At 41.2% G+C, this 24,597-nt stretch overlaps 1 protein-coding gene across 1 annotated transcript in view; it reads left to right on the top strand.

Moving 5' to 3' along the window:
- CALCR (calcitonin receptor) overlaps positions 1 to 24,597 on the top strand; it is a 156,303-nt gene that overhangs the window by 111,327 nt on the left and 20,379 nt on the right. The window contains exons 6-8 of the mRNA XM_039549564.1: positions 2,032 to 2,123; positions 6,467 to 6,593; positions 20,013 to 20,166. Coding sequence (XP_039405498.1) covers positions 2,032 to 2,123; positions 6,467 to 6,593; positions 20,013 to 20,166 — 373 coding nt within the window. The remainder of the gene's footprint in view (positions 1 to 2,031; positions 2,124 to 6,466; positions 6,594 to 20,012; positions 20,167 to 24,597) is intronic.

Consider the following 24,597-nt stretch of genomic DNA (forward strand, 5'->3'; position numbering starts at 1 on the left):
CTCAGAACAAGTTATCAAGCATTTGTGCTCATTAGCAATGCAGTGGTTAGTCTTCATGAAGGAAAACTAGAAGACCTAGGGTATTTTCAATTAATATGCATAGTTTTCCATAACTTGGTGAATGGTATTTATACTCAGATCACACCTCTTCTACATGGCCTGATCAGTGTAAATGTGACTTTGGTTTAAATCTGGATCAGGCCACCACCACCTAGGTTAATGAATGCAGAAGTTTATTTGAAAGCTGTAAAATGTCTCGAGACCAAATTATACAAGATGTGCAACTTTACTAAGGGGAATGACTTTGCTTTCTGAATTGTGTTTGTATTTGTTCTCGAGTGAAAGTTTAGAATTACTTGGTAACACCGAAAAGATGTGGGTGTCAAAACTTCAGGCTACAAAAAGGAATTCATCTAATCACTGAGAAATGGAAAATTGCTCATGCATAGCAAAAAAAAAAAAAAAAAAAAAAAAAAAAAGGATGAAGTAGAGCTGAGAAGAAAATAAACCCAGCAGAGAAACTAAGACTTCCAGTCTTTTTTGCAGCACAGGCTGCTACTATGTCCTTGCTTTAAGAAAAGAGGCAGTGGTGAAGCCTGGCATGACATTTAGCCTCCTGCACTCCTCTGACAGATGGCTGATGCTTAAGAGCTTGGCTGACACCAAAGTGTGACATTTAAATACCTCAACGTTCTGAAGTTCAGGTGCTGTCCTGCAATTTTATTTTACAACTGGCATAAAAAATGTGGATCAGCCTCTCTTAGATTTCACTGCCACAAGTCACAGTTGAAAGCCCAGTTATCTGTCCATGGGCACTGGATTCACGACACTGTCAGACCATTGAGTTGCCCAGTACCGAGGCTCACATTAATGTGAACCAGAATGTGTCTCTGGGTGTGCTGTTCTTGTGTGGTGGGAGTTGATAATGCTCACCACATCTGCTGCTCCCATGACTCTGAAGACCTTGGTCATAAGCCCCCTCTGATTTCTCCTCTCCAAAGAGGAGAATCCCAGCTTTTTCACCCACAGAAACCCAGCCTCACCTCTTTTAGTTGCCTTCTTTGCACCTTTCCTTGCTCTGCTATGCCCATAGGGTATGGAGACCAGAAGCACACGTGCATTTAAGGCTTGTGGTGTAAATTTCAAACATATGTTGATGTTCTACCCTCAGTGCCTTTTTTGGTCATAATCAGCATTTTGCTGGCTTTTTTGCTATCATTACACGGTGAGCCAATGATTCAGAGAACCGGCCTGGATGACTCCAAGATCCCGGTCCTGAGTTTGGTTTCCAGTTCTAAGTTAAGCATTGTGCAGACAAGATTTAGATCACTTGTCCTAGGTCTATCAGCCCACTTTTTTTTGTATTAAAGCTCATACGGCATCTTCTTGTCCTCTCAGTTAAATGAGGATCTCTGTAAGTGCCTCACTATTGTCTGGAAGACCTAAGTATCACCTGGAAATTTAGAAGTTTCTCTGCATCATGAATTGATGAATACACTGAAAAAACCTGAGCCCTAATACAAGTCCTGAAGGCAGTTAACTACTGACTCATCTCCAAAAGTGACCATTAAGCTTTCGATCCTTGTTGCTTAAGCTGCTTTCAACCCATAAAAGTTTTCCGCTAATCCTGCAGTAACCTATTTTATTGAACATTTTTTTATTAAATTATTATTATTATTTAACAATTTTTTGCATATATGTGAAAACTTGTCATGGGTGTACCGAAAATCTGAATGTATTAAGTCTGCTGCACTCTCCTAGAGCTTGGGAATGTTAGTGACATGGTGTGAGCAGGGATATCACCAGTTACTTCAGTACATCAGGAACAGATCTACATATGTAAGAAACACTTTATCTTTAGACCATGAGTCATGCTATTTAAGAGATTGCTGATATTCAAAATATATAGAAAAAGAATGAAAGAAAAAAATATAAATAGGAGGTTGCTTTTGTAGGTTGTTCCTTAATGAGAAAACAAACCAAGTGCCTGCAAATTGCTCATGCTTGCCTTTTCTTTTTGTTAAATTGCAGATGGCGTTCATACTTTATTATATGGCAATCGTTGGCCATGCTTTGTCTATTACATCCCTGTTGATTTCCTTGGCAATTTTCTTCTATTTCAAGTAAGTGTTTCTTACACTCTCTCTTCTTTCCCTGAGGCATCTCAACCAAAGAAAATCTTGAAAGGCATCATGGCAGTGAGAAACCCCTCTTCTGAGTGTCTTTTTATATAATCCTGATAAAGAAGTCTGAGCACAGGCTCCTCTCACTATTGGGACCTCTCCCAGTGGTGTGTAACCAAGACCATGTTATTATGTTGTCAGGACTGGTGTGAAAGCGCAGCCCATGGGGAAATGATGCAACTAGGGATGCAGTAAGGCCTTTCATTTACCTATTGCCTTATGTTCCTTGAAGAGCATGTCCAGAGCCTGCCAGGCACAGTGACTGTATGGGGCAGTGGCTGAGAGCTCCCAGCTCCTGAAGAACAAGGCTACTTGCATCTGAGACTGAAAGATTGAGCTATTAATCTGAGTAGGTGCTTACAGGACTCTGCCCTAAGAATGAATTTGGCATTAGTGTGCGGCCTATTACCCTCATTAAAAGGAAAAACAGTGATGTGCTGTATCAGAATTTTAAGGGAGACTAAACTGATATTCACTGAAAGCACTACAGCTAATGTATGGCAACTTCACTAGAGAATTTCAGTCTTGTTCTTTAGTGAACCTGTCTGCTCTCAGTTAGATGCCTCTGCCTCAACTGTCAAACGGGAAGAGTAGTAAAAGATCAAGCACCCAACATCACCACCACCAAGAATAAGACTAGGAAACACAGGAAAACAAAATGGTTGGACTTTTCATAGATTATAGATTGCAAACTCCAAATAGTTTGCAAGTAAGATTGCAAACTCCAAATAGGTGGATCCAAAATACAGGACGTGAATTCTGGTAATTTCCAAAGAGGCAATTTGATGAGTGCTTGTGATAACACATCTTAATCAGATGCAGAGATAGCTAGAAACTCTGCCCAATGGACTGATGAATTCCCTTCCCATCTAAGTAGATAAACAGTACAAAACCATAGCCACAGTAAAGCTTTGAGAAGACTTGAAAGAGCACAATTTAATCTGATTTTGAACCCCATACCCTGGTTTGAGTTCTTTGGGACAGTAAAGACGGGATCTGGTCAAATTATGTATGCTAAATGGATCAGAAAGGTGACTCCTTGCAGCAAGCGAGTCAGGGTCAGCCTGTCTGACTCACTCTGAGCTCTGAGTCACGGACAGCGCATGATCTTGAGTGGTCCTAGGCCACACTGAAAGACTGGTCTTTGCAGCAGCCTTCCAGACAGTAACACACCTCTTCCTCTCTTTCCTCCTCCACTTCTCCTTCCCCTTCCATGACTAAGCCATGACACAAAGGTTACAGGGAGAAGAGAGAAAGGAATTAAACCAAAGTGCTTCATAATGGGAGGAAAAAGAGGAAACCAAACTACAATCATAGGAAAGTGAGAATGAAGCTGTGTGGGAGCAGGGCTCATGTTACCTTCACTTGTTTTCTATCATCTCGCTATGACAGCAATAGATTATTTGACCTTCAGCTGAAGGGAAGCTGTCAGTCAGACAGTCTATCACATAGCAAGAGATGATTTCAGGACTGTATAATAGCCTTTGACTTTAGAGGCAGCTTGGAGGGATTGCAGTTTCCCACATATAAGTTTTTGCTAGCAGAGATTTATTTTCAGTTCAGTTTTGGGTATCAGGATCCATAATGATCTGGCATCACAGATGCTGCAGTACATTCAGAATGGAATAATAAATCAGTAGTGGTGAGCATCACTAAGCACTGCAAACTCATAACAGGAGAAAGTATTCACAGAGTAGAGTGTCTAACAGCTACATGCATCGTCACATTATTTCAGTATTCCTATAATTGCAGACTGAGACCCCATTATCTTATTTAATAAAACACAAAAGAAAAGAGGTACTCCTAGCTCCAAATCACTCCAATTGAATTATTAAAACAAAGACATTTGCATAAATCCAGATGGGGAGTACAACAAATCTAGATTTGCCAAAATAATAGATGGTGTGTTATGAATGCACCTGCAGTCTAATTGCTGCCAAGGCTTTTAAAAGGAGTTGAAGGGTAATGGATGGAAGGATAATTTGTGAAATTTTGGGGGGGGGTTCCTCAGGTGCAAGGGAGAACATGGCACAAAGCATGAAAATAATTTGAAAACTAAACAACAGGGTAGGAGAGGAAAAGAAGTGGCTAGGGGTGAAATTCAGTATTCTCAGTACTCAAAAATGAGAAAATGAAGGTCAAATTAGAGAGTGAGGGTATGGAAATACATGCTGAATGGTACAGGTGGATCTTTAACATGAAATCCGGAATCAAGGAAAAAAGATGGGGAACACTGAGGGAAAAGGAGGAGAGAGTAAAACTAAGAGGGGAAGGCAGGCAGATAAAGGAGGCTGGACAGCAGAAAAAGGCAACATGCAGTGAGGGACAGTCCAATTTTATAGATTAATAAGACTGCCAAAAGTCAAGCAGAGCTATTAGAGAGGACAGGAATGGGAGTTGAGAGACATGTACCTGGCTGAGATCATCACTAAAGACTCTCTGTACCAGAAACCACATAGAAAGGCAGCTGAAAAGAAAAGTGTCTGCACTTCTTTGGCCAGGAGCTGAAGAGACTGTTCCTGGTAATACAGAAATTTTTATTTCTTGGGAACAGCATTGATGTCACACCAGTCCTGTTCCCAGGGCTGCAAAAGAAAGACAGAGAGTGATAAGGATGTCATAGTGTCCCAAGAACAGTGGGGTTAAGTAGCATAGGCAAAGTATTGTGATGGAGCATGGGGAGAAAGGAAGACTCAGGACTGAATAAATATCACCAGAGCTTAGGAGCAGAAAAGGAATGTCAGACTAGATTTGTGATGGGGACAAATAGAGGTGGGGTAAGCACAGGTACATAGTGTAGCAAAAATAGCTCCAAAGAATGGTCCATTTTCTCCAATACCCTGTCCTACAGTGAATCAAACTGGAAGTTCATGAACCCAGCCCTGTATCTGGTGCTCAATATTTGCCAATAGCTGATGCTAAAAGAAGACTATAAGTTCAGGGCAAGTGTACAGAGATACTCTCATTCCTAGACACCAGGATCTGCATCTCAAGGACACCCTGAACCAAAGAAGGTGCCTTGATAAATAAGAAGGTGAAAAGAAGTGATAAGCATTGCTGGATGGTGATAACCATAACCAGAAAGATGAGCTCAAGCTAAAGGAAGAATTCTGTGCAATGACTCGGAAAGTAGGTGTAAGAAAACAAAGAATAAATGGCAGGTGACCAAAGAGCTAAAGAAGGGAAATAAGTCAAGCAAGCAAGCAAGCAAAATAAGCAGAAAAGGATTCAACTGGCTAGATTAGCTCTCTCTTATTGAAGACAATGCATTCTGCAATGGCCTCCACATGCAGAGGAACAGAAAGCCACAGCCTGTGCTCCATTCCAGACTGCAAAAGACTCCTAGTGCTGAGCTTACCCCACCAAGACGGCAGTATTTCTTGGCTGTTCTTTACCTAGCAGTTTTGCCTTCTTGCTCTCAGTGATCACTGGACATCACAGCATTATCTAACAGCTCCATGAGGCCCTTTCTGCAGACACCTTCTGTCAGCCTGTTGCTATGCTCCAGGGCATGGAGTGCTGCAGGGGCTTTTTTCTCTGCCTCAGAGATGTATGAGGAGGTGACATGAGGATTTGGGCATGAATTAGAAATGGGGAAGATGGTTTGGGTCAGAAACTGTAGTCGTGATTTGGTTTCACAAGAATTCTGAAAACTTCTCTTGTGAAACTGCCACCCACAATAGCATAAATCCTACCCTCCCCAAAACCAGTCATTTCAAGAGATTTCTTCTCCTTTTGAGCAGGAAAACAACCTCCGCTGCTTTAGAATCTCAGCTGGAGTTAGAAATATGCAGGATACCAACCCAAATCCCCCTGTAATTTAAGGAGATTCCTGCCCAAATTCCCATCCTGTCTCACTACTAATCCTGAAGTAGAAAATAATTTTCATCTGAGTATTTGAGAAATTGAGTCTCCAGGGAACAGTTACTTATAAAGAAAGCTGTATTCCTGATATTCATTACTTGTATCATGCGCATCCAATAATTCTCAGGGTTCTGCTTCACCACTAAATATCTCAATTACCATGAAATAAAGAAAGGCATCAAGAGCTAAGAATGTAGCTGGATAGGTCTTTACAGCATGGTTTAAAAAGCATGTGGTGCTAAACAGGTGTAAAAACAAACCCAAAAATTTTTCAGAGGTTATGGCTGCAATGCAAGGCATGTATTTTCCAATTATGCCTTGCCAAAAGACATTCTTGAGAGACTGTTGCCAGAAAGAGCTTGTTAAAGTGACATCAGAAGAAAAACACTAATTTACAACATGTGTTGTATATTTTTCAGGAGCCTCAGCTGTCAAAGGATAACACTGCATAAGAATTTGTTTTTTTCCTATGTGCTGAACTCCATGTTTACAATTGCCCACCTCATTGCTGTTGTCCCTAACCCGGGCCTTGTAAAAAGGGATCCTGTAAGTACTGCATGACTTCTCTCCATCTTAACACCCAAGTAAAATTACTATGGCCAATGAAACAAGAATTCCCATTCAGCAGCTAATGATAGCTATCTGGGAAAACACACACAGAGGGTGCAGATTCTGAGAATTTCACTCAACCTTGCTCAGTTCTGTTACCAAGCAATAAAACTCTTTGAATCTTGTACAAGCCCCAGACTCGTTCCAGCCAGCCCATCCATACAACTATGCGTCAGACCTCCACTGCTCCCGGCCACAAGCACCTGATGATTCCCAGCAAAGCCCCTGAGGTGGTAGATGCCTGTCCTTCTTCACAAGCACACACACTGGGGAGGGACAGGGTGGAGAGAGAGACAGCTTATTTCAGTGTAACACACAAAAAGGTCTATTTGCTGCATTTTTTAACTTGGGAGGTGGCAAATCAAAGAATTAGTTTCCTTCACTGCTCTTATGGAGTGATACAAATTGTGCCATTGCCTCAGCTGATAAATATGTACGGCAGATCTCATCCAGCTCTGATCTTGCTCCCTAACCCAGCAATCACATTGTGCTCAGTCCTAACAGCAGCCCCAACCAATGTGAAATTAATGCAAACGTGGTAATCTCAAGTTTCATTTTAACACTGATCACCTTGTAGCCTAATAAGATCGTTCAATTATGATTCAACCATTTATCTGCTTCTAATTTCATGAAAGCAATTAAATATTAGCACCTGATATTATCTGATCACATGTGTGTCTCTCAAATGTGTGCTGATTAAGTTAATTAAAGCAGAAAATATATAGCCTAAAGAAGACATCACCAGCCTCAGGGACCATCTGGAGATTAAAAAATAGGAGAGCAGAAGAATAATTTTAAAATCACACATTTTGTTTCTCCTCATTGCATAGCATAATACGTACATAGCCTGTGCAAGAGATGCAATGAAAATTCACTTGATATTTGAAGATAAAAATCTGGCAGATGGTATCAGGCACCTAAATTGAAGTAAAATCATTACCTCAGGGTTAAGAATGATTCTTTCTGACAGCACAAATAAACTATCTGAAATGGTTTAAACTAAAATTTGAGGACATGGGAAGGAGTCTTGTGTTATAAGATTTCTTTAAAAAACTGTATCTAGTGCCTTTTGGCCTGATCTTTATTTGAAGTGAAATCTTGACACCAATGACAAAGCTCTCAGGAGCTCCCATAGAGCCATGTAGCCACAGAACAGGTACCAGCCCACTGAACATCACCTGATGAAAACCCCAACCTCTAATGCTATGGCACAGAGTATAAAAATGACACTGGTGGTTACCTTTGGAGGCCATGGAGCCCAAAGTGGTACAGAGGTTCATGTACTGCGCATAGCTCTCAGGCCTCTGGTCAGAAAATGAAGAGGAGCCTAAATGCTCAGTATAGTCATGGAAATGACCCAGCTGATGTCCTGTTAACAAAACTGGCTCCAGCTATTGGCTAAGCAGATGTTTTGATGAGCAAAGCCTCTGTTTTGTAATTTCTTCTTCCAAACCAGATTTGCTCTTTGACACAGCAGTGAAAGGCTGTCTATAGAAGACGAACAAGGCCAAAACATCTTGCGTCTTTCATTTTTGTTCCACCATCAAGTATGGCACGAGAGTACACTCGCTGCCTCACGTTCTAGACGTCCCTTCCAAAAAACCAAAAAAGAATAAAAAGGAGGTGAGGTGACCTGTTAATCTGTTCAAAGTCTCCCAACGTTACTAGAAAGTGTACCCTGCTACCTTAGTAACATAATAAACTTACAAGTTTGTGATTGGGAAAAGAAAATGAACAGACAGGAGCACATTTTTAACACATGATGAAAGTACAGAAAATCTCTATGTGAGTATATGAAGACTTTAGGGATTTATGTTTAAAATGTTAAAAAAATATACAAAAAATTCCCATAACATTTTTATGCTGATGCGTATTAACAGAGTAAATGACAGTTTTACAGCTTGGGTTTTTTCTACTCCTACTGCACCCTCTGTTTTAATAAGTCCATTTGAAGATTACTGCTTCTGACTTCTGGTAGTTCGCTGCATTTATCCACTTTCCACATGTGCATCTTTGGAGCTTCACAGGCTCATGTATATATGGCTGTCACCTTTAGCACATACAGAAATATTGAAGTGTGTAGATTGAATTTCAAGCAATCACAGATACCACTCAGGTAACAGCCATATACAGAGATGAAGTTGGTGGTATTTATTCTGAAAAATAATAAATGTGTTTCCACCCCAATAGTTCCTGCCTTTTTTTTTTTCTACCTAAAGTTTCACAATTGATTTTAATTATGAAATGTCATTGGAAAATACTTCCAGTGATGCATAATTTATGAGGATATCAACAAATCCACATAATTTTGAAGGAAGAAAGAATGATCTGTTAAATAACAAGGAGAAAAGTCAGGAGGATCAAGAGAGGAAATTCTTTCCTAACACCAAGACACCCCCATTCTCCCTGTGACCCAGGGAGAAACGATGTGAGACAATCCAAAGCATCATTTACATGAGGAGAGTCTGTATCACATCCTTACTCACACTGCTGCTAAGAGTTAAATCCTTTGATGATCATTCTGCTCATGTAAAATGGTAAGTCAAGCCGCTTTTATGATAATCTTAATTTGCTTATTTACTTCATGTTTTCTGGTTATACAATTTTCTCTCTCTCTTTCTCTCTCTCTTTCTGTTGGATTTATCTGGATCTGAAATCATGGAAAAGAAAGATCCTAGTCCAGGTGGCCATACAAGAAATGAAGAAGCAATGGACGAGGTTCAAAGATATTTAAACAAAAATAAACAGGACACGTGAATAAACACTTATTTACATATACTGAAAATTTTGATTGTATCTGAATTAGAAATTATGCTCTTACTGGAACAGTGTTTATAGGAAGACATATCATCCATCACCTTCCTAAATGAGACTGACCCACAGTAGAAGGGTGATCTGTGGACAGCATTTCATGTTTTCCATGAAAACCTCCAGAAATATAAATAAAACTCTTGCTGCCAAATCCCTCAATATAATCTTACTCATCAGATCTGGTTTTTTCATTTTCTGTATTCCACAAGACTAGTAATTTTAATACTCAGTATTGATGGGGGTAAAGGGAAGCTACAGTTAATGCCTGAAGGGGCAGCTCTGCCAATGAGAAACTGAGCAAATTCATCAGCTCCATGAGCACCAATATAAATATGCTTTTAGGGGAGGCTAAGTTTGGTCACCAATTTGTAATGTCTCAGTAATTAGAACCTCTTCCACAAAAGCTTTTAGAGATTTTACTGTATTTTGTTCACTTTCCTGTTCTACTAGAGATATCTGTTCTCTTCTTTCTGCGGGTTCTTCTGTAGCCTCTTCACATTTTATGTAGTAATTTCACCCTTGCTTCTGTCATTGTATGGTGTGGAAGTTTATATTTCAATTGCAGTTTTATAGAGGCCATGGCAAGGGCCAGTCCTCCACTTGTAGTTCCTAGGAGCCCTGTGTGGGGTCTCATGCTTGGCCATGTTATGTCAGAGAGTAAGGACACAGCATCTATTCAGGAACACTCCAATCTCACTGTCAAGTCCCATCTCATTTCCACACAGCTCCTTTAGGCCTTACTGTATAAACAATCTGTACACCCTCTTATATGGATGGGTTCAGTAGCAGAGCTGGTAAGGAAGAACCCAAAGCAATCCCTGTTTAATTACACACAGAGTGATTTCTTTTCCTCCTGGCAGCATCTGTAACTAACTTAGCTCTTGAACACGGGGGTGAGAGGATGGAGGCTGTTTTTCCCTCCTTGTGTAGATGTAGATATATTTTAAAGATCTTGAGCTATTTTACCACTCTAGCTGATGGTGCAACGTGCACTCTGTGTCTCTGGCAGGAGCACGCAGTCCCTTTCCCTTTGCAAGCGTTTCACTAAGGTTGCTGACGCTGTGCGTATGAGGTGGGATGATGAACAAGGGGCACTTTGTTATCTGAACTGCCCAAAACCCACCTCCTGGAACAAGCAAGCCTTCTAACCAGTAAGACCCTTCCCATTCAGCATTACTAGTTAGAGCAAGAGAGCACAAAGGCTGGTGCCCGCTAACATTAAAATTTTTAAAGCAAGGCCATGGTAGTAGCAATATTAAAAAACCTAGCTTTCTCATGGACACTAGAACACTACAAATAATGTCTCCATTAAAAATTCAAGTGAAAACTGTGACTGCCCAATTGTGTTAGGTTTTCCTCCCTATCACAGTTACAGCAAAACAGTAGAAATAAAACATTGAGCTGTGTGGGCAGATGAGGAGTGCATAAAGCACTGTTACTGTGATTTATGGGGTTCCAGGGGTTCCAGTATTGGTATTCCCCATGTTCCTAAAGGAATAGAGAGACAATGTAAGACAAGAAAACAAAGGAGATTTGCAGCATTTCAGAAAGAGTGTCACTTTTAGGGGTTTTTGCCATACCAATGCTACCTTCTCGTCTCTTCTTGCTTTCAGCTCCTGCTGATCTAGCCTGGCAGAGCCTGGGGGGTTTAAAACATATTTTTATCAAACGTGGTGGTCATAGATAATACCAGTGAAGATAAATGGCAAAACTACTGCTCCATGTGACTTATCTTCCTTAGTTGCCTCAGCAGTCCCCCTCATAGAGCAGCAAAGGTGGAAACAGCAAAGGTGGAAATCCACAAAGGAAAGGGACACTTCGATCTTCTGAGTGGTTTCACGTATTATACTTGGGGTAGAGCTTCAAGAGGTGCCATTTTTCTTAAATAATTGGACTTTTTTTTTAATGTGACTATTTCCAGAACTTTCCTGTGGCTCTCAAAGCATCTCTGAAATCTTTTATCTTAGTACATCTCCTCCTCCATCCCGCTTCCATTAGATTAGTTGTAGGAGCCTCAGCAGCCGATTTAGCCACAAAGAGGTGACACAGAGCCTGGGCAATTGTGAAATCAATAGAATGAGAGTGAGAACATGAAGATTTGGCACTAATATTGAGAGTTTGAGAGAAGTTGTCCCCTCTAAGAAGAATTTCTGAATTGAACAAAGCACCATTATCACATTTCTGAGGTTCACAGTTGGGGTGGCTGAGCCTGTGAGGTGCAAGCAAGCACAGTTCCTGATGTTCATGTGTGTACGGAGGGGTGACCACAGGAGGTGACAGGGAAAGGAAATTCCTACTCTGTCTATGCCCCCATCCATAAAGGAAAACTGATATAAGGAGAGGACAGTGCTGCCATTGCACTCCTCTCGTATCAGCAGAATCACACTTCTCAGGGTGTAATTCTTTGCCTAACAGTATTTTCTGTCTAGACTCTCCCTTACCAGACCTGTCCAGTCCTTCTAAGCTGCAGGGGTGAGGAAAATGGAGCAGTACTGTACAGGATGCACAGGCATAGGATATCCTACTGTCCAGCTCTGGCACCCAGGCACAACCAGTGTGGAATCACTGACAGAGTCCTATGCCTATGAGCAGAGAGCTGTGTGACCTTCCATGGAGGCAAGGACTGACTGTCACTTTGATTCAGGAACATGTGTTCACCTTTCAGAGTCGGAATTTGTTTTATGCCGGTGAATCATTTGCAAATGAAGTTTTTGCCAACAGTAAGCTCATGGCTCATGACCAGCACCAGGACTGTGCTGTGCCAGTTTCACTCTCACTGAAATCACTGGGTTGCACTAGCAAACACTGTGGTAATACAGATGTAAATCAGAATCTCTTCCTCCATCCTAGGAAAGATCAAGTCTTTCCCCTCCTACCAAGTTCAGTGAGATTAGTGCAGAGTAAGGCAGGGTGTGAATTCAGAACCAGACATATTCAATAAATTCTCACAAATTTTCAGGCTTAAAGAATACCTGGATTCATTTAAGACAGACCTCTCAGTGTCTAAATGGCATGAAGCAGAGCAGTAATTCCCATCATTTTCCCAAGGTGTCTCTCCAAGTTTTCCTTGCCGTATCTTTGAAAGGGTCTAACTGAAATGCGAGAAATTTGAGTATGAATTGCCCAAAAAGATTTTTCAAAATTTTTCAAAACATGAATTCTTTGTAAAGGAATTACCCTCAGAAGGACAGTACCATAATATTTCCAAACCACGGTATTCTCCCTGATACCATGCTGCCACAGATATTTTCCTCACTGGGATTTGTCTGATTAAATGGCAGTGCTTCCTGTGGAGGCAACTGCGTCTCAGTCCAAGAGACCACTTACCTCACTCTAAAGCAGGTGGCTAAATCAGGCCAGGTGAATTAAATGCAGAGTGCCCATTCCTCTCCAGAGGCTACATCATGCTGCACACCTATACTATGAAATCAGACATGCCCTTCAATGACTGCTGTGCAGACCAGAGGTATTGCCCATTTTCAGCCATGATCCTGCTACCCTGTGCTTCTTGAAAGTATCTAAGACTAGAAGTAGCCTGAATCAGAAGAGAAAAAAAATGAAAGAATATCAAAGTGCCTTTACAGATGACAGCCAAACATGTGAAATAAGGGTATGGAAGAAGAAACAGTAATGACTTCCAGCAGGAGTTAAAAATCAAGAGGCTTGGGTTAGTTATGTACATGACCTTTAAATTTAGTTGGCAGAATGAGCTATTGGCCAATAATAGGCCAGTTGTTTGGATAACTGAGCTCCTTTGCTCACCATTTCACCTCTGAGCTTATACTTGCATACGCCCAACCGACTGACTTCAGAATTCTCTGGCGTCCCCTTGGCCCAACATCCTTTGAAGGGCTGGTAGCTCTACCTAGCAGCAGGTTACCCTGGGAAAGACACTGGAACAGCGTCTGAGTACATCTGGAGAATTAAAACACTCATAAACATTTAAGGTCAGACACGTCTTACATTTGCACACCTGTTTTGCAGACACATACAGCTGACCTAGTCATCCCATGCTAAAGATAGACAAAGTTACATTCAGGGAGCTATCCATCTGGCTTATTTAAGATATATCCTTTAGGATGAGGTAATTTTTACTATAATCTCCATCACCTCTCTTGTTATCTTTTGATTACTGGAGAGACAGATTGGGTGTCTATATTTAGTATCTCAAATCCCGGTCATATCATTAGAAAACTCTTGGAGCATTTAACTGAATCGTGGAGTGGATATATCCATGTCATCAAAGCTATATGTGTACCTAGTTCCCAGGAAATCCTTTTGGAGGTCTAGATCTTGCACCTCAAACATAAGGTAGGTACACATGGCAGTTAGATATATTTCATGTAAACTTAAACTACCCTGGCTATGCCTGGATATAGACTTGAGTAACCTCTGCCTTGTCCTATCCTCCTGTGCCTGATGGCTCTTCCTCCTGGTGTGATGGTGGAGGACCAGTGCCTGGAATAGCGGGATTTTTATCGGCAATTACCTCCCTCCACGGTGAGAAGGTGGCAGCAGATCCTGTCCAAATGAAGAGCAGGTCACACCATTTTGTGTTATTTTTTACGAAACCCTTGTTTTCTCTCCCTCTTTGCTCTCCTCCATCACTCAGGCTCACATCTACAATGACTCCCTGAAAAGCTGCTTCCCTCTGGCAAGTGGCAACACCACTCAGAAACCAGGCTGATAAAACCCCTTGGGAATGATGAGGCTGTTTTGCTTTGCCTCACACCCTGCATCACACTTGCCATGGTGCATCCTGCAGGTGAGGAGCCAGTGGCTTCTGCACACTGAGGCAGTGCCAGATATGCCACAATAACCCCTCGGGCTCTGCAGAGCTCAAAGCTGCAGTCCAGGGAGAACTACTGCTACAGCAGCCAGGACTCAAGTATGTGCAGATGTAGCTGTATTAATTACTGTCCTGAATGTGTAAATCTGGGCTGGCTGCTTTGCTATAGCATAGACATGGACACACATGCTATTAAGAATATCCTCTATTGTTTAATATCATATTTTGCTTTCTTGTAACACAAAACCTAGGAGCCCTCTGAGCAGCTCTGTACATTTCGTTCTGTAAATTGTTTAAAAGTATATTAAAGCATTAATCTTCTTCCAAGCCCCAGTATGCCAGGTTTCTGACTAGAACACAGCTTAATGGATGACTCATTCCAGATACATTGTATAATGGTGTGATGTTCTGATAGTGATTTACAGCTGCAATACTTAGCACTGTCCTGCTTTGGAACATCCTTTTATTGCTTGTTTGTGTAGCATATGGATACTCGGAATTTAAGAATATTTTCATAGAACAGTGTTCTAATAATCAGAAAAAAAAAAAACAAAACACAATGTTTAATGTCAGAGCACTAATCAAACTTGAAGATACTCCTTTAAAATGCTAAGTTTAGAATGTTTGAGAATATACTGTATTGCCTTCAAGCTGAATTTGAATAAATCATGTCTGGCCTCCATGGCAAGCAGGAACCTCTTGGAGGGGGTCCTTTGCTGCCATGCACTGGTGAGGTTTCCCAGAGGTGAAGAGGAACTAGAATGGTAAGGTCAAATACGTTTATTTCCCTTTAAACAAAGTGCACAGCTGTAGTGAAGGCTCATATAGCTGGCTTGGTTTAAAATCGATAACCTTGACTGGCCTTTTCTCAGCAATTTATTTGAAATGTCAGTCGGGGGCATTTCAATGGACAGAGAGCACTGGAGAAGACACATTTCATTATGCATGCTGAGGGGCTTTCCCACACTTGCTTTCCATAGGGCAGGCTCTCTGGGGTTGACAAGGACTGGTGTAAAACACAGACCTCCCAACCTGCCAACCTGAGTTCCTTTACCAAGGAAAGCACCGCAGAAATGAGCACGCATGGGAATCTGTACGACTTTACTATGCCAAAACAGAGTCAGGCCTTTTGCTCTGGCTGAATTACTAGGACAACCTCCTCAAACAATTAGCAGGTTTATTTCATATTACATTTTGTTACTATTGAAAGTGAACTTCTGGGGTTTATGTAGTTGAAGAGTTTTGTCTTGAATTGCCGTGATGAGTAAAGATGGTAATTAATGGTGCAGTTTGCTGTCCATAAACTATTAACCAATAACCAAGGAGAGCCTTAAGAGAGAAATGACAAGCACATATGATGAGAGGCTGCTGATGAGATTAGCTGAGGAGAGCACTATGCCAATTACATTATTGTGCAATTGCAGGGTCCTGCATAGGCAGATGGACCTTTGGGACTCCTTTGGCAGGACTGGAACATTAACTGTGTTTACAGTATGCCAATATATCCTGCAAAACATCACAGACACCGTTTCTAGCTCTTTCTTGTAAAAGGAGAGTAAATTGTTTTATTTCTCCTCTGGGAAACGTTCCAGAATCCTTTTGAAGTGCTTATGTTGCATACTGCAGCTGTGGTGTTTACAAGAGTTCCATAACTCTCTGCAAGATTTGCAAGTGAGAAGAATATGACTGGCTGTATTTCTATTGACCCCTCTAGCCCCTGAGTAGTTAGGCCACAATTTAAGGTCATTGCAGGGTGTTTTTATGAGGAAGGAGAACTAGCAAAAATGGAGATCTTTCTTCTTGGGTACTGTCCTGCAGATCTGTAAAGAACCTTTCTCATCTTCTGTGTCCATCAATGCAATGCAAACACATGGCCAGAAGCAGCCTCTTTGCTTGCAGGTTGAGTTTCTTTTCTACATTGCATTCTGCCAAAAAAAAGTTCATTCTAGGACATCCTTCCAGAAGCACAAAAGGAGCTGCTTTCTCAGGTGGTTACCTGACTTCGAGGGCTGGTAATTTTTTCCTGATAATTTTTTCACACTTCCCCTTGCTATAGCCACCAACTTGTGCAGGACAGTGCTATCTGCTTCCAGACTCTCAAAAAGAGGAGCATTTGTTTATTCCTTTGCTCAGGAGACAGGCACACCAACCGGCGCAACAGTAATGGGGCTGCACTAGAAAGGACCTGCTGTTTCGTCTCAGCCTGTGCTGCTCATGAGTTAAAACCCACTAGCTCAGTCACCTGCACACCTTCAGACTGAAAAGCTCATGACTTTTAACTCTGCTTCAGAGTGTGAAGGTGCTGCAATAGTCCTTTCCTGGGTTTGACTGTGCTGCTTATTGTACAAGACACGACAGAACAGAGCCTCTGCCTCAAAGAACTTACAATAAAACTTTTGTCTTCAGCAGAAAACAAACTCCCTACACATGTTTTTATCTCAAAGTTAGCAGTCATAAAACTGTAGAATCATGGAATGGTTTGGTTGGAAGGGACCTTAAAGATCATCTAGTTCCAACAGCCCTGCCGTGAGCACGGACACCTTCTCTTAGACCAGGCTACTCAGAGCCCCATCCAACATGGTCTTGAACACTCCCAGGAACAAGGAGTCTACAACATCTCTGGGCAACCTGTTCCAGTGCCTCACCACCCTTATAGTAAAAATATCAGTCTTTATAAATTATAGGTATCAGTCTTTATATATTACAGTACAGATTTATAAATTACAGTAAGGAAAACAATCAGTTATCAAGCAGTAAGCAGGTGGAAGATTTGCTTCTGTATCATCTTGCTGTTTTATTTTACTTGTTTCTGTAAGAATAAACAATATATAAAACTTACTATTTTTGCAATTTTCTCAGTTAAGACTAATGTACACCAAGGTGTTGGTTACATTTGTCATATTTTATTTGTACCAATCCAATTCTTATCAGTAAAAGGGTCATCTCTTTTTCTTGCTCCGACCTTAGAAAAACAGTTTCTTTATAGTAGGAAAATACTTCCATTGCATCACTTAGCCCCAGCTGAAACAGGCTGCATTTGTTAGCTCATGCAAAGCAAAGACTGATTCTTTTTTCCCTTTGAATAATATGAATTTAACATAATTTATCTCAACACACTGTTGTGCTTAAACTCCTTATAATAACTTTGGCACATAAATTCTTAAATTAATGTGATGTGTATCAAAGTACTTGTCACACCAGTCCTTTATTCTTTGCCAAGGGTTTTCTTACTTCTTTAACTTATTACATCAGAAGTGATTACAGTCCTCAAGAGTCATGTGTTGTCTGCATGCCCATTGCTCCAAAGGATAAGTAAAAGATTTCATTTTTAAAGCCAAAAGTCATAGTTCAGATGGGGGGTACACGGAAGAAAGAAATGTTGGGAAATGAAGCAAATGGAGCTCAGCTCTGCAGCTGTCAGGGAATGTGTTTCTATGTGTGCATTTCTTTGAGCTACAGATAAAAGTTCCAGCAAAGACTGACTTGGTTCTTGTGGAAGGTATGTTCAGTCAGTGTCTGCTCAGAGGGTTGGTGAGCAGTGCATACAGCTGGCAAAGAGAAGCAAGGATCATCCACAGTAACCTTCCTTTCAGTTGAAACAGGGAAAGCATTAAGTCAAAATGACAGGTTTGAGAAGTATCATGGATTTTATTGCAGAACTCACCATCTGTGCTCAGCTCCCCTCCACCTGCCAAGCTGCAGGCAAAGTTGTTCCTAGAGCCCAGGTGACTGGATGGAGCACTGGGACAATTTGGCCCTGGCAGGAGCAGGACCAGCCTGTGTGTGACATGCAGGCGCTCTGAGTCACTCGCACTGAAGCCACCAGGAAAATGATGCCTCGAGCCCTCAGGTGGCCCCCCTGACCTGCAGCTCCTCCTGCAAGGGACAGGAGACCTCCACAAGGGACATGTTGCTGGACCAGCCCAAATCTCAGACACGGAAAACTGCTGTGATGGCTCAGGAAGTTTGCTTACATTTTAGAGGCCAGGGTGGCTGGCTGATGCCAGGGAGGGTGCCACCTGAATCTGTGTGCAGACTGAGGAAACTGCCTGTCAGGCAAGGCAGTCCTTGCAGGTATGGGTGATCCATAAGGGGAGAACAGAGAAAGGTAAGCCACCAGCTAGGAGGCTGCACTGAACATGGGCAAGGGAACAAGGAAGGAAACATATTGACCCAGACCTGTGAAAAACAGTCCATGATATAAGAGCCTTAATGAATACTTTTGCCCACAGAAGAAGGAGCAAATATATCTTCCCTTTTCACTTGTTTTGGTGGTTGTGGTGGTGGTTGGTTGGGTTGGTTTCAGTATACAACCCTTTTTGGACACATTTTTAAGAACTGTTCAGGTACAGTGTGGAAGAAAGAACAGTCTGTTCTGTCTTATGTGGTGAGCAGAAAAAATGAATTACCAGAAAATAAAAATCAGTTCTTTGCACTAATCTTGTCAGAATCCTATATCCTAACCTATCAATAAACCTATATTTTCATGAACACCAAGCTGCACTGTAAATATTGAAAAAGAGTTAATACACATGTTCAGGTAATTGGGAATGTTTTTCAGCAACTGAAGTTGGTGGACTGGATGGCTAAGAAGCTTTTCTGATCCAGAGGGGCGGTCCAGACAGATGCAGAACATGCAGTCCCCTGTCTGCTGAACTGCTGAAACGTCTCTTGAAAGAGACAAGTGAATGTTAATAACATCTTGTGGAGCCGAGGTAGTCAGCTTGGAAAACATCTTCAGAAGTTAAGGGAAAAGAGTATTTACCTTTGGCCACAGATGATGACTGTTAGTTTGCCATCACTGCTGTGACCTCAGGTTTCCAGGTAGCATGCGATGTTCCTCAGAAGCGGTGGGTCTGTGTCAGCACAGCAATGCCTGCCCACTCCTCCTGGCCCTCCTGGGTGGTGGTGGCAAGGAAGTCCACGTACAGGACCTCACTGCCCTCCCTAAGAAAGCAAATGGACATGAGAACCATTCAGAAGAGCAGCAGCACTATCCGTCACCAGCTGGCGCTCCAGTAGTGGACACAACATGCTTCCCTCCATCATCTGCCCACTGCTTCCCAGAAATTTGAAGACACAATCCCTTGTCAAGGTCTAAGTCTGCAGCCTCGTCTGAACCATGCATGGGAACCACTTCACCAGCTCCATTTAGCTCCACGTGTCAGTTTGTTAGTTCATAAAAATAGAGCAAAGCTCTCACCTCACAAAGCAGCAAAGACAGTATCCCTGGTACCCTACAAAAAGAATCTCTGCTGACACCAAAACTTGCCCTTTCCAAAGGAATTACTTCAGAGCTGGGGGCTGTTTAAAGCATAAATGACTCTGGCTTAGAAGACAGACCTGAAAAAAAACTTTTCTAAGTTTGGTCAAAAGGAAATCACCCAAATTGGAGCTCGATCTTATTGTCTTTTTCACAGCCCTCCTTTGACCTGTAGAACAAGTTGCTTGTTTCAGTTCTAAAGAAACCATCAGATTACTGACTTTTGAAGGAATTTTTTTATTTTGTGGTACCTTTTGGAGTGCTCTTATCATAATTCTGTTCTACATTGTGAGGGCTCTTCCTTTAATTCACCTTTTATAAAAGTTGAAAATCCCTCTCACTGGTGGGTGCTGAAAAAAAGCCCCAAAAAACAGAAGACCTGGGAATTTTTGTTCCCCTTTGCTTTCTTATAGCATACTAGTAACATTTGTCATTGCCTACTTAAATGCAAAATGCTGGTCAAGTGTATGACTTTCTCTCATTTATCTGACAGGTAAGCTGCAAAGTGCTGCAATTCTTTCATCAGTACATGCTGGGCTGCAACTACTTCTGGATGCTCTGTGAAGGCATTTATCTTCACACGCTGATCGTGGTGGCAGTGTTTGCTGAGGAACAGCGTTTGCACTGGTATTACCTCTTGGGCTGGGGTATGTATGTCACCATTTGTAGCAAGAGGGTCAATACTTTCAGATGTTTAAATTCTTCTAGCACTTATATAGCACTTATGATCTAGTTTATATCACTAGATCACAGCTTAAGATTGAGTTATTGGATCCTAAATTTGAGTGCATATAGTTGCACAGGCTTAGAGACTTACAAAAAACAGAAAGAAGCGTATTTTTTATTTGCTGCATCTTGGGATTTGCAGAAAGAAATGCTTATGTTCTATTAAGAAAAGCTATGGGAGAAAATATGTTTCTATTCAAATATATCTCTTGTCTAAAAAAAGTTGTTTATTTTTGTCACTTATATGCAAAAACAGGAATGCGTGACAGTACCTAGAAAGTATAATTTTCCTGGAATCAAGAGGAAGGATCAATATCTATGTCTCACAAAGTGAAGCAAACACAGCATATGAAAAGAGGAACCAGAATTTCTCTGGAAGTGAATCCAGTATCAGATATATTTTAGCATATGTTGTTTTAGAGGAAAAAATTTGATTTTGCCTACTGCATAGATAATGGCTTTGCTGTCAGGACTGTTTTTGTCCAACAAGAGACAAGAGATCTCTAAAGCATTTCAGAGAAACATACAGGTGTCAAAAAGCAAATCTCAATGATGTTCTATGAGAGTGGTTACAAATTTGTGCACAATGGATGCAAACTGCATGTGGTCACGTGCATATTGCCCAAGGAACGATGACTAGGTCTGGTTCTTCATCTCCAGATTTGCAAACTCTTCTGTTTTCACTAAGGGACCCCTTGCTTTTTTAATGGGTAGCAGCAGCAGATATTTTTCCTTTGGACTGTCTGGTCCAATAGAAGACCATATAAATATAACCAGTATATTACAATTAAGTTTCTTTTACATTTAAATCACTGTTGTAAATCCAGTCCACATCAGTGTTGACAGAAAATCAATATCAAGAGCTTTTTTCCAATTTGGCAACCATGAATCTCTGGCCTCATTCCAATTTCTGGTAAGGCAGTTCCCATGTCTTGAAACCACTGGCGCAGCAAAGCAGCAAATGATGGACCTTTATCCATTGGCCCACTGCACATAGGGATGTTCTTGCAATCCCTGTCTGAAGCAGATACAATTTATTCTATATTTGCTATCCTTTTTGGTGAAGTTGTACTTTTTCAAGATTATTTCATTTACAGCAGGAAAACAGAAACATAGCCCTATTGCTTAAACCAAGAAAAAATAGGAATTTTTAGATTAGATTAACAGATAATCAGATAATTAAGTAATTAGATCAGAGGAAAATGACCCAATTCTACATGTTCTGAAAAAACTTAAAACACTATCTTCAAACACAAATTAGGCATCCAATAGTTGATCCTAAATAGGCAGTAACAGCAAAGTTATCCCCTATTTGGATTTTCATTTTAAAGTCTGGTAATTTATTTTTCTTTTATGATACAAGGCTTAGTGCTCTCTGGATACCTACATTAGATACCAAGAAAATTAGCATGATTTTCTAGTTTATATAGATTGTAGTGCCAGACAGCCGTCTCCAGGCATGTAAGAATTTGTCTTTGGTTGGTTTTGTTGGGATTTTTGGGGTTTTTTAATGACAACACCAGCATGCACTCTTTTTTCTAATGAGAATGGCATCTTTTCTAAGAAGAGAGACACCTGTCATGCTTTTGGAATTAAAAGTATGTGGGACATTATCAGCTCTTAAATGAAGACAACCTTCCTGAAGAGTTCTAAATCAAGTTAAAGTTTCTGGACTTCATCAATCCAAATAGCTGAGTCCTCTTGGAGAGAGGAACTGTGTTATCACAAAAATCTCATTGCTCAGAATATTTGAATATAAAAAGTCTCATAGGGCTCTGAAACAGTAGCCTGATGTGAAGAATCATTTTAAACGTTTGCTTCCAGACAAAGCTTTTTCCATTTTCATGTCTTGCAGAACAAGGCTTCCCAAAATGTGTCCCTCCATATCCAATTTGCAAGAGGAATATGGTCATAGACATTTTCTTTTCTCGTGACATTCAATTTAGGCAGTGCAATTTAATGCAACTGTGGCATCCAGCCTGCAATGAAAGTTTACAAGCCAGCTGTAGTAGTGCTGAGAATGACACCAGCAGCGTGGTGGGTAATTCAGTGAAGTTACCTGATAAGACACACATCTGTATCTGCAGCACTGCCCAAAAAATGAAGAGGGTAGTGGCTATGGTAATAGGGCCCTGATAACTTGAGAAGGAAAAAGTTATTTTAAATGAGCATAACTCTTGACAATGGTGTCTGCAGCCTTTTTAACGAAACTATGTGAATACTTCCACAAAAAAAAAAAGGTAATGGTTAGCACCTCCTAACTGTAGTAGAAATATTATTAATAGCAAAATGGTCCAGTTAGGGCTATCTGGTGACCCCTTAAGTCTGCATGAATCAGTGTAATTCCACTGATTCCAGAAGGAGTAGTAACACAGTCTAACTTTAAACATCCAGCAGTGTTAATCAGTGGAGAGAGATATGCTTCTCCAAAGGAACCAGGGCAGTCTGTGCTCTGAATTACAATTCAAGACATCAAGGCAAACGTACAAGATAGAGTTACTCGTTATTTATTGCTATTGCTAATCCCTATGCAAGAAGATCTGGCTTATTTTATTTGGAAAAATCACTAATGACATTTGTAAAATAGCTTTATAAAGAAAATTAAAATCTGAGCAAATATAAAAACATCTACAAAAGGTTTGAGGTGACTGAATGGAATCTGACGAGGGCAGATGTATTTCAAGGCTGATGCCGTCAGTTCACCCCTTCTCTGGGAACTGCTGCTGGGGATGTCATTTCTTGTTTGTTATTGTTTCACTGGGTCAGGAAATCACCGTCAGGCAGGACAATAAAACAGTATCAACTGTGTGCAACAATATAGTCCGTTCTGGCTGCTTCAGGCAGCTTCACCCAAATAAAGGTGAAAAGGGAATCATTAATTTGGACAGTGCTGGAGCTGAGTGCCTTCCAAGTTGTACTGGGAATACTGACCTAGTTGCTAGTTTGTGCTGTAAAGGACCTGGCATGACCTAAAGGGATATATCTGTTCCTGGGACAGCTGGGGTAACACCTGCCCTGTGTTATTCACTGCTCACCATGTGGAGATGGGACTCCGTAGTGGTACCTGTCACCATGACCGCATAGTCCTTGATGATCCACTTCAGTAACTCTTTGCCTTTTGGCCCTTTACAAGAGAAGAGCAACATTTAGCCCTAGAAGAGCCCATCCAGCCTGCAGCTGGAAATCTGAGCCATAGAGAGTCATGAGCTTCTTAGCCTGTAACTGGCTAATGAAGACTTTCCATTGCAGTCTTGAGATTTGCTTTTGAGTTTGTTGAGCCAAATATCCTAGGCTAATGCATTTAACAGAAGAAAAAAGCTCTTTTTGCATCATGTGGCATGCTCTACTTGCAAATACTTCAGGCCACAGTTTTCAGCTGAAGCATTTTTGCTGTAACAGAAAGGCCCCTTAAAAATTGCATTTCAATCTTTTAATGAAACTGACCCAGACTTGCTCCATTTCCCCATCAAAACTATGTTTTCAAGCTGTCAACCCCATCAGCTCACCCTGAGGTCATAAGCTCCTTTCTTTTTTATTCTGAGCTTTTTTTTGTTTTGCTGTGCATCATCAACCAAAAAAGGCATTCTTCAGACAGAGGCCAAGTCATCATTTTCTAAAACCATATAAAGGAGAAGGCAATCCAGTTTATTCTCCCACAGCTGCATTGTCCTCTCAAGGTAAATTGCAAGAACTTTTTTTTTTGCAGTAGAGTAAGCACCTATTGCTTAAAGATACCTGGAGACATAAGAGTGCCCTATTTATGTATTTTTGGACCTTATTCTCACTCCCCACAATGTGACTAAGGATCCTCCATCTCTTCTAAACATTTTTATAAAATCACTAACATGAAAAAACCAGGAGCTGTGTTCTTCCCTCTGTGATTAATCATGGTATTGACAGGATATTTTCACACGTTTTCATTTACAATTATAGAATATCCAAAGCTCAGTAGAAAGGTCCATGGTTTATAGGGAACAGGCAGCAGTAGCACCAAAGGTGTGCACCAAGCTCTCTGCACAGGGCAGACAAGGCAGTAGATCATGTCCAGCTCTCTGTATGCGCAAGGCAGTACAAACTGGGGTCAGCACTGTGGTGCAGGCTCCCCAGTTCCAGGTTTCTAACCTGTCAGAGAGGGACATGGCAGTTAAGCAAGCTGAAGGGAAACGAACAGGAGTGGACCAGACTGTCATTCTCAGTGTCAGGCTGGAAACAAGAATCTGAGCTTTCCACTTTGTTAAGCATGGCACGTTGCCAAGCCCAGTGCAAATTTACTCCCATCAGCTCCCCGTCAAAGCCTCCTCTGAGGTGTCACAAATAAGTCAGGATGTGTGAATTTATGGTATTCACAGCTC

Source organism: Corvus cornix, chromosome 2, assembly GCF_000738735.6.
Source record: "Corvus cornix cornix isolate S_Up_H32 chromosome 2, ASM73873v5, whole genome shotgun sequence".
In the NCBI taxonomy this organism is placed as follows: Eukaryota; Metazoa; Chordata; class Aves; order Passeriformes; family Corvidae; genus Corvus; species Corvus cornix.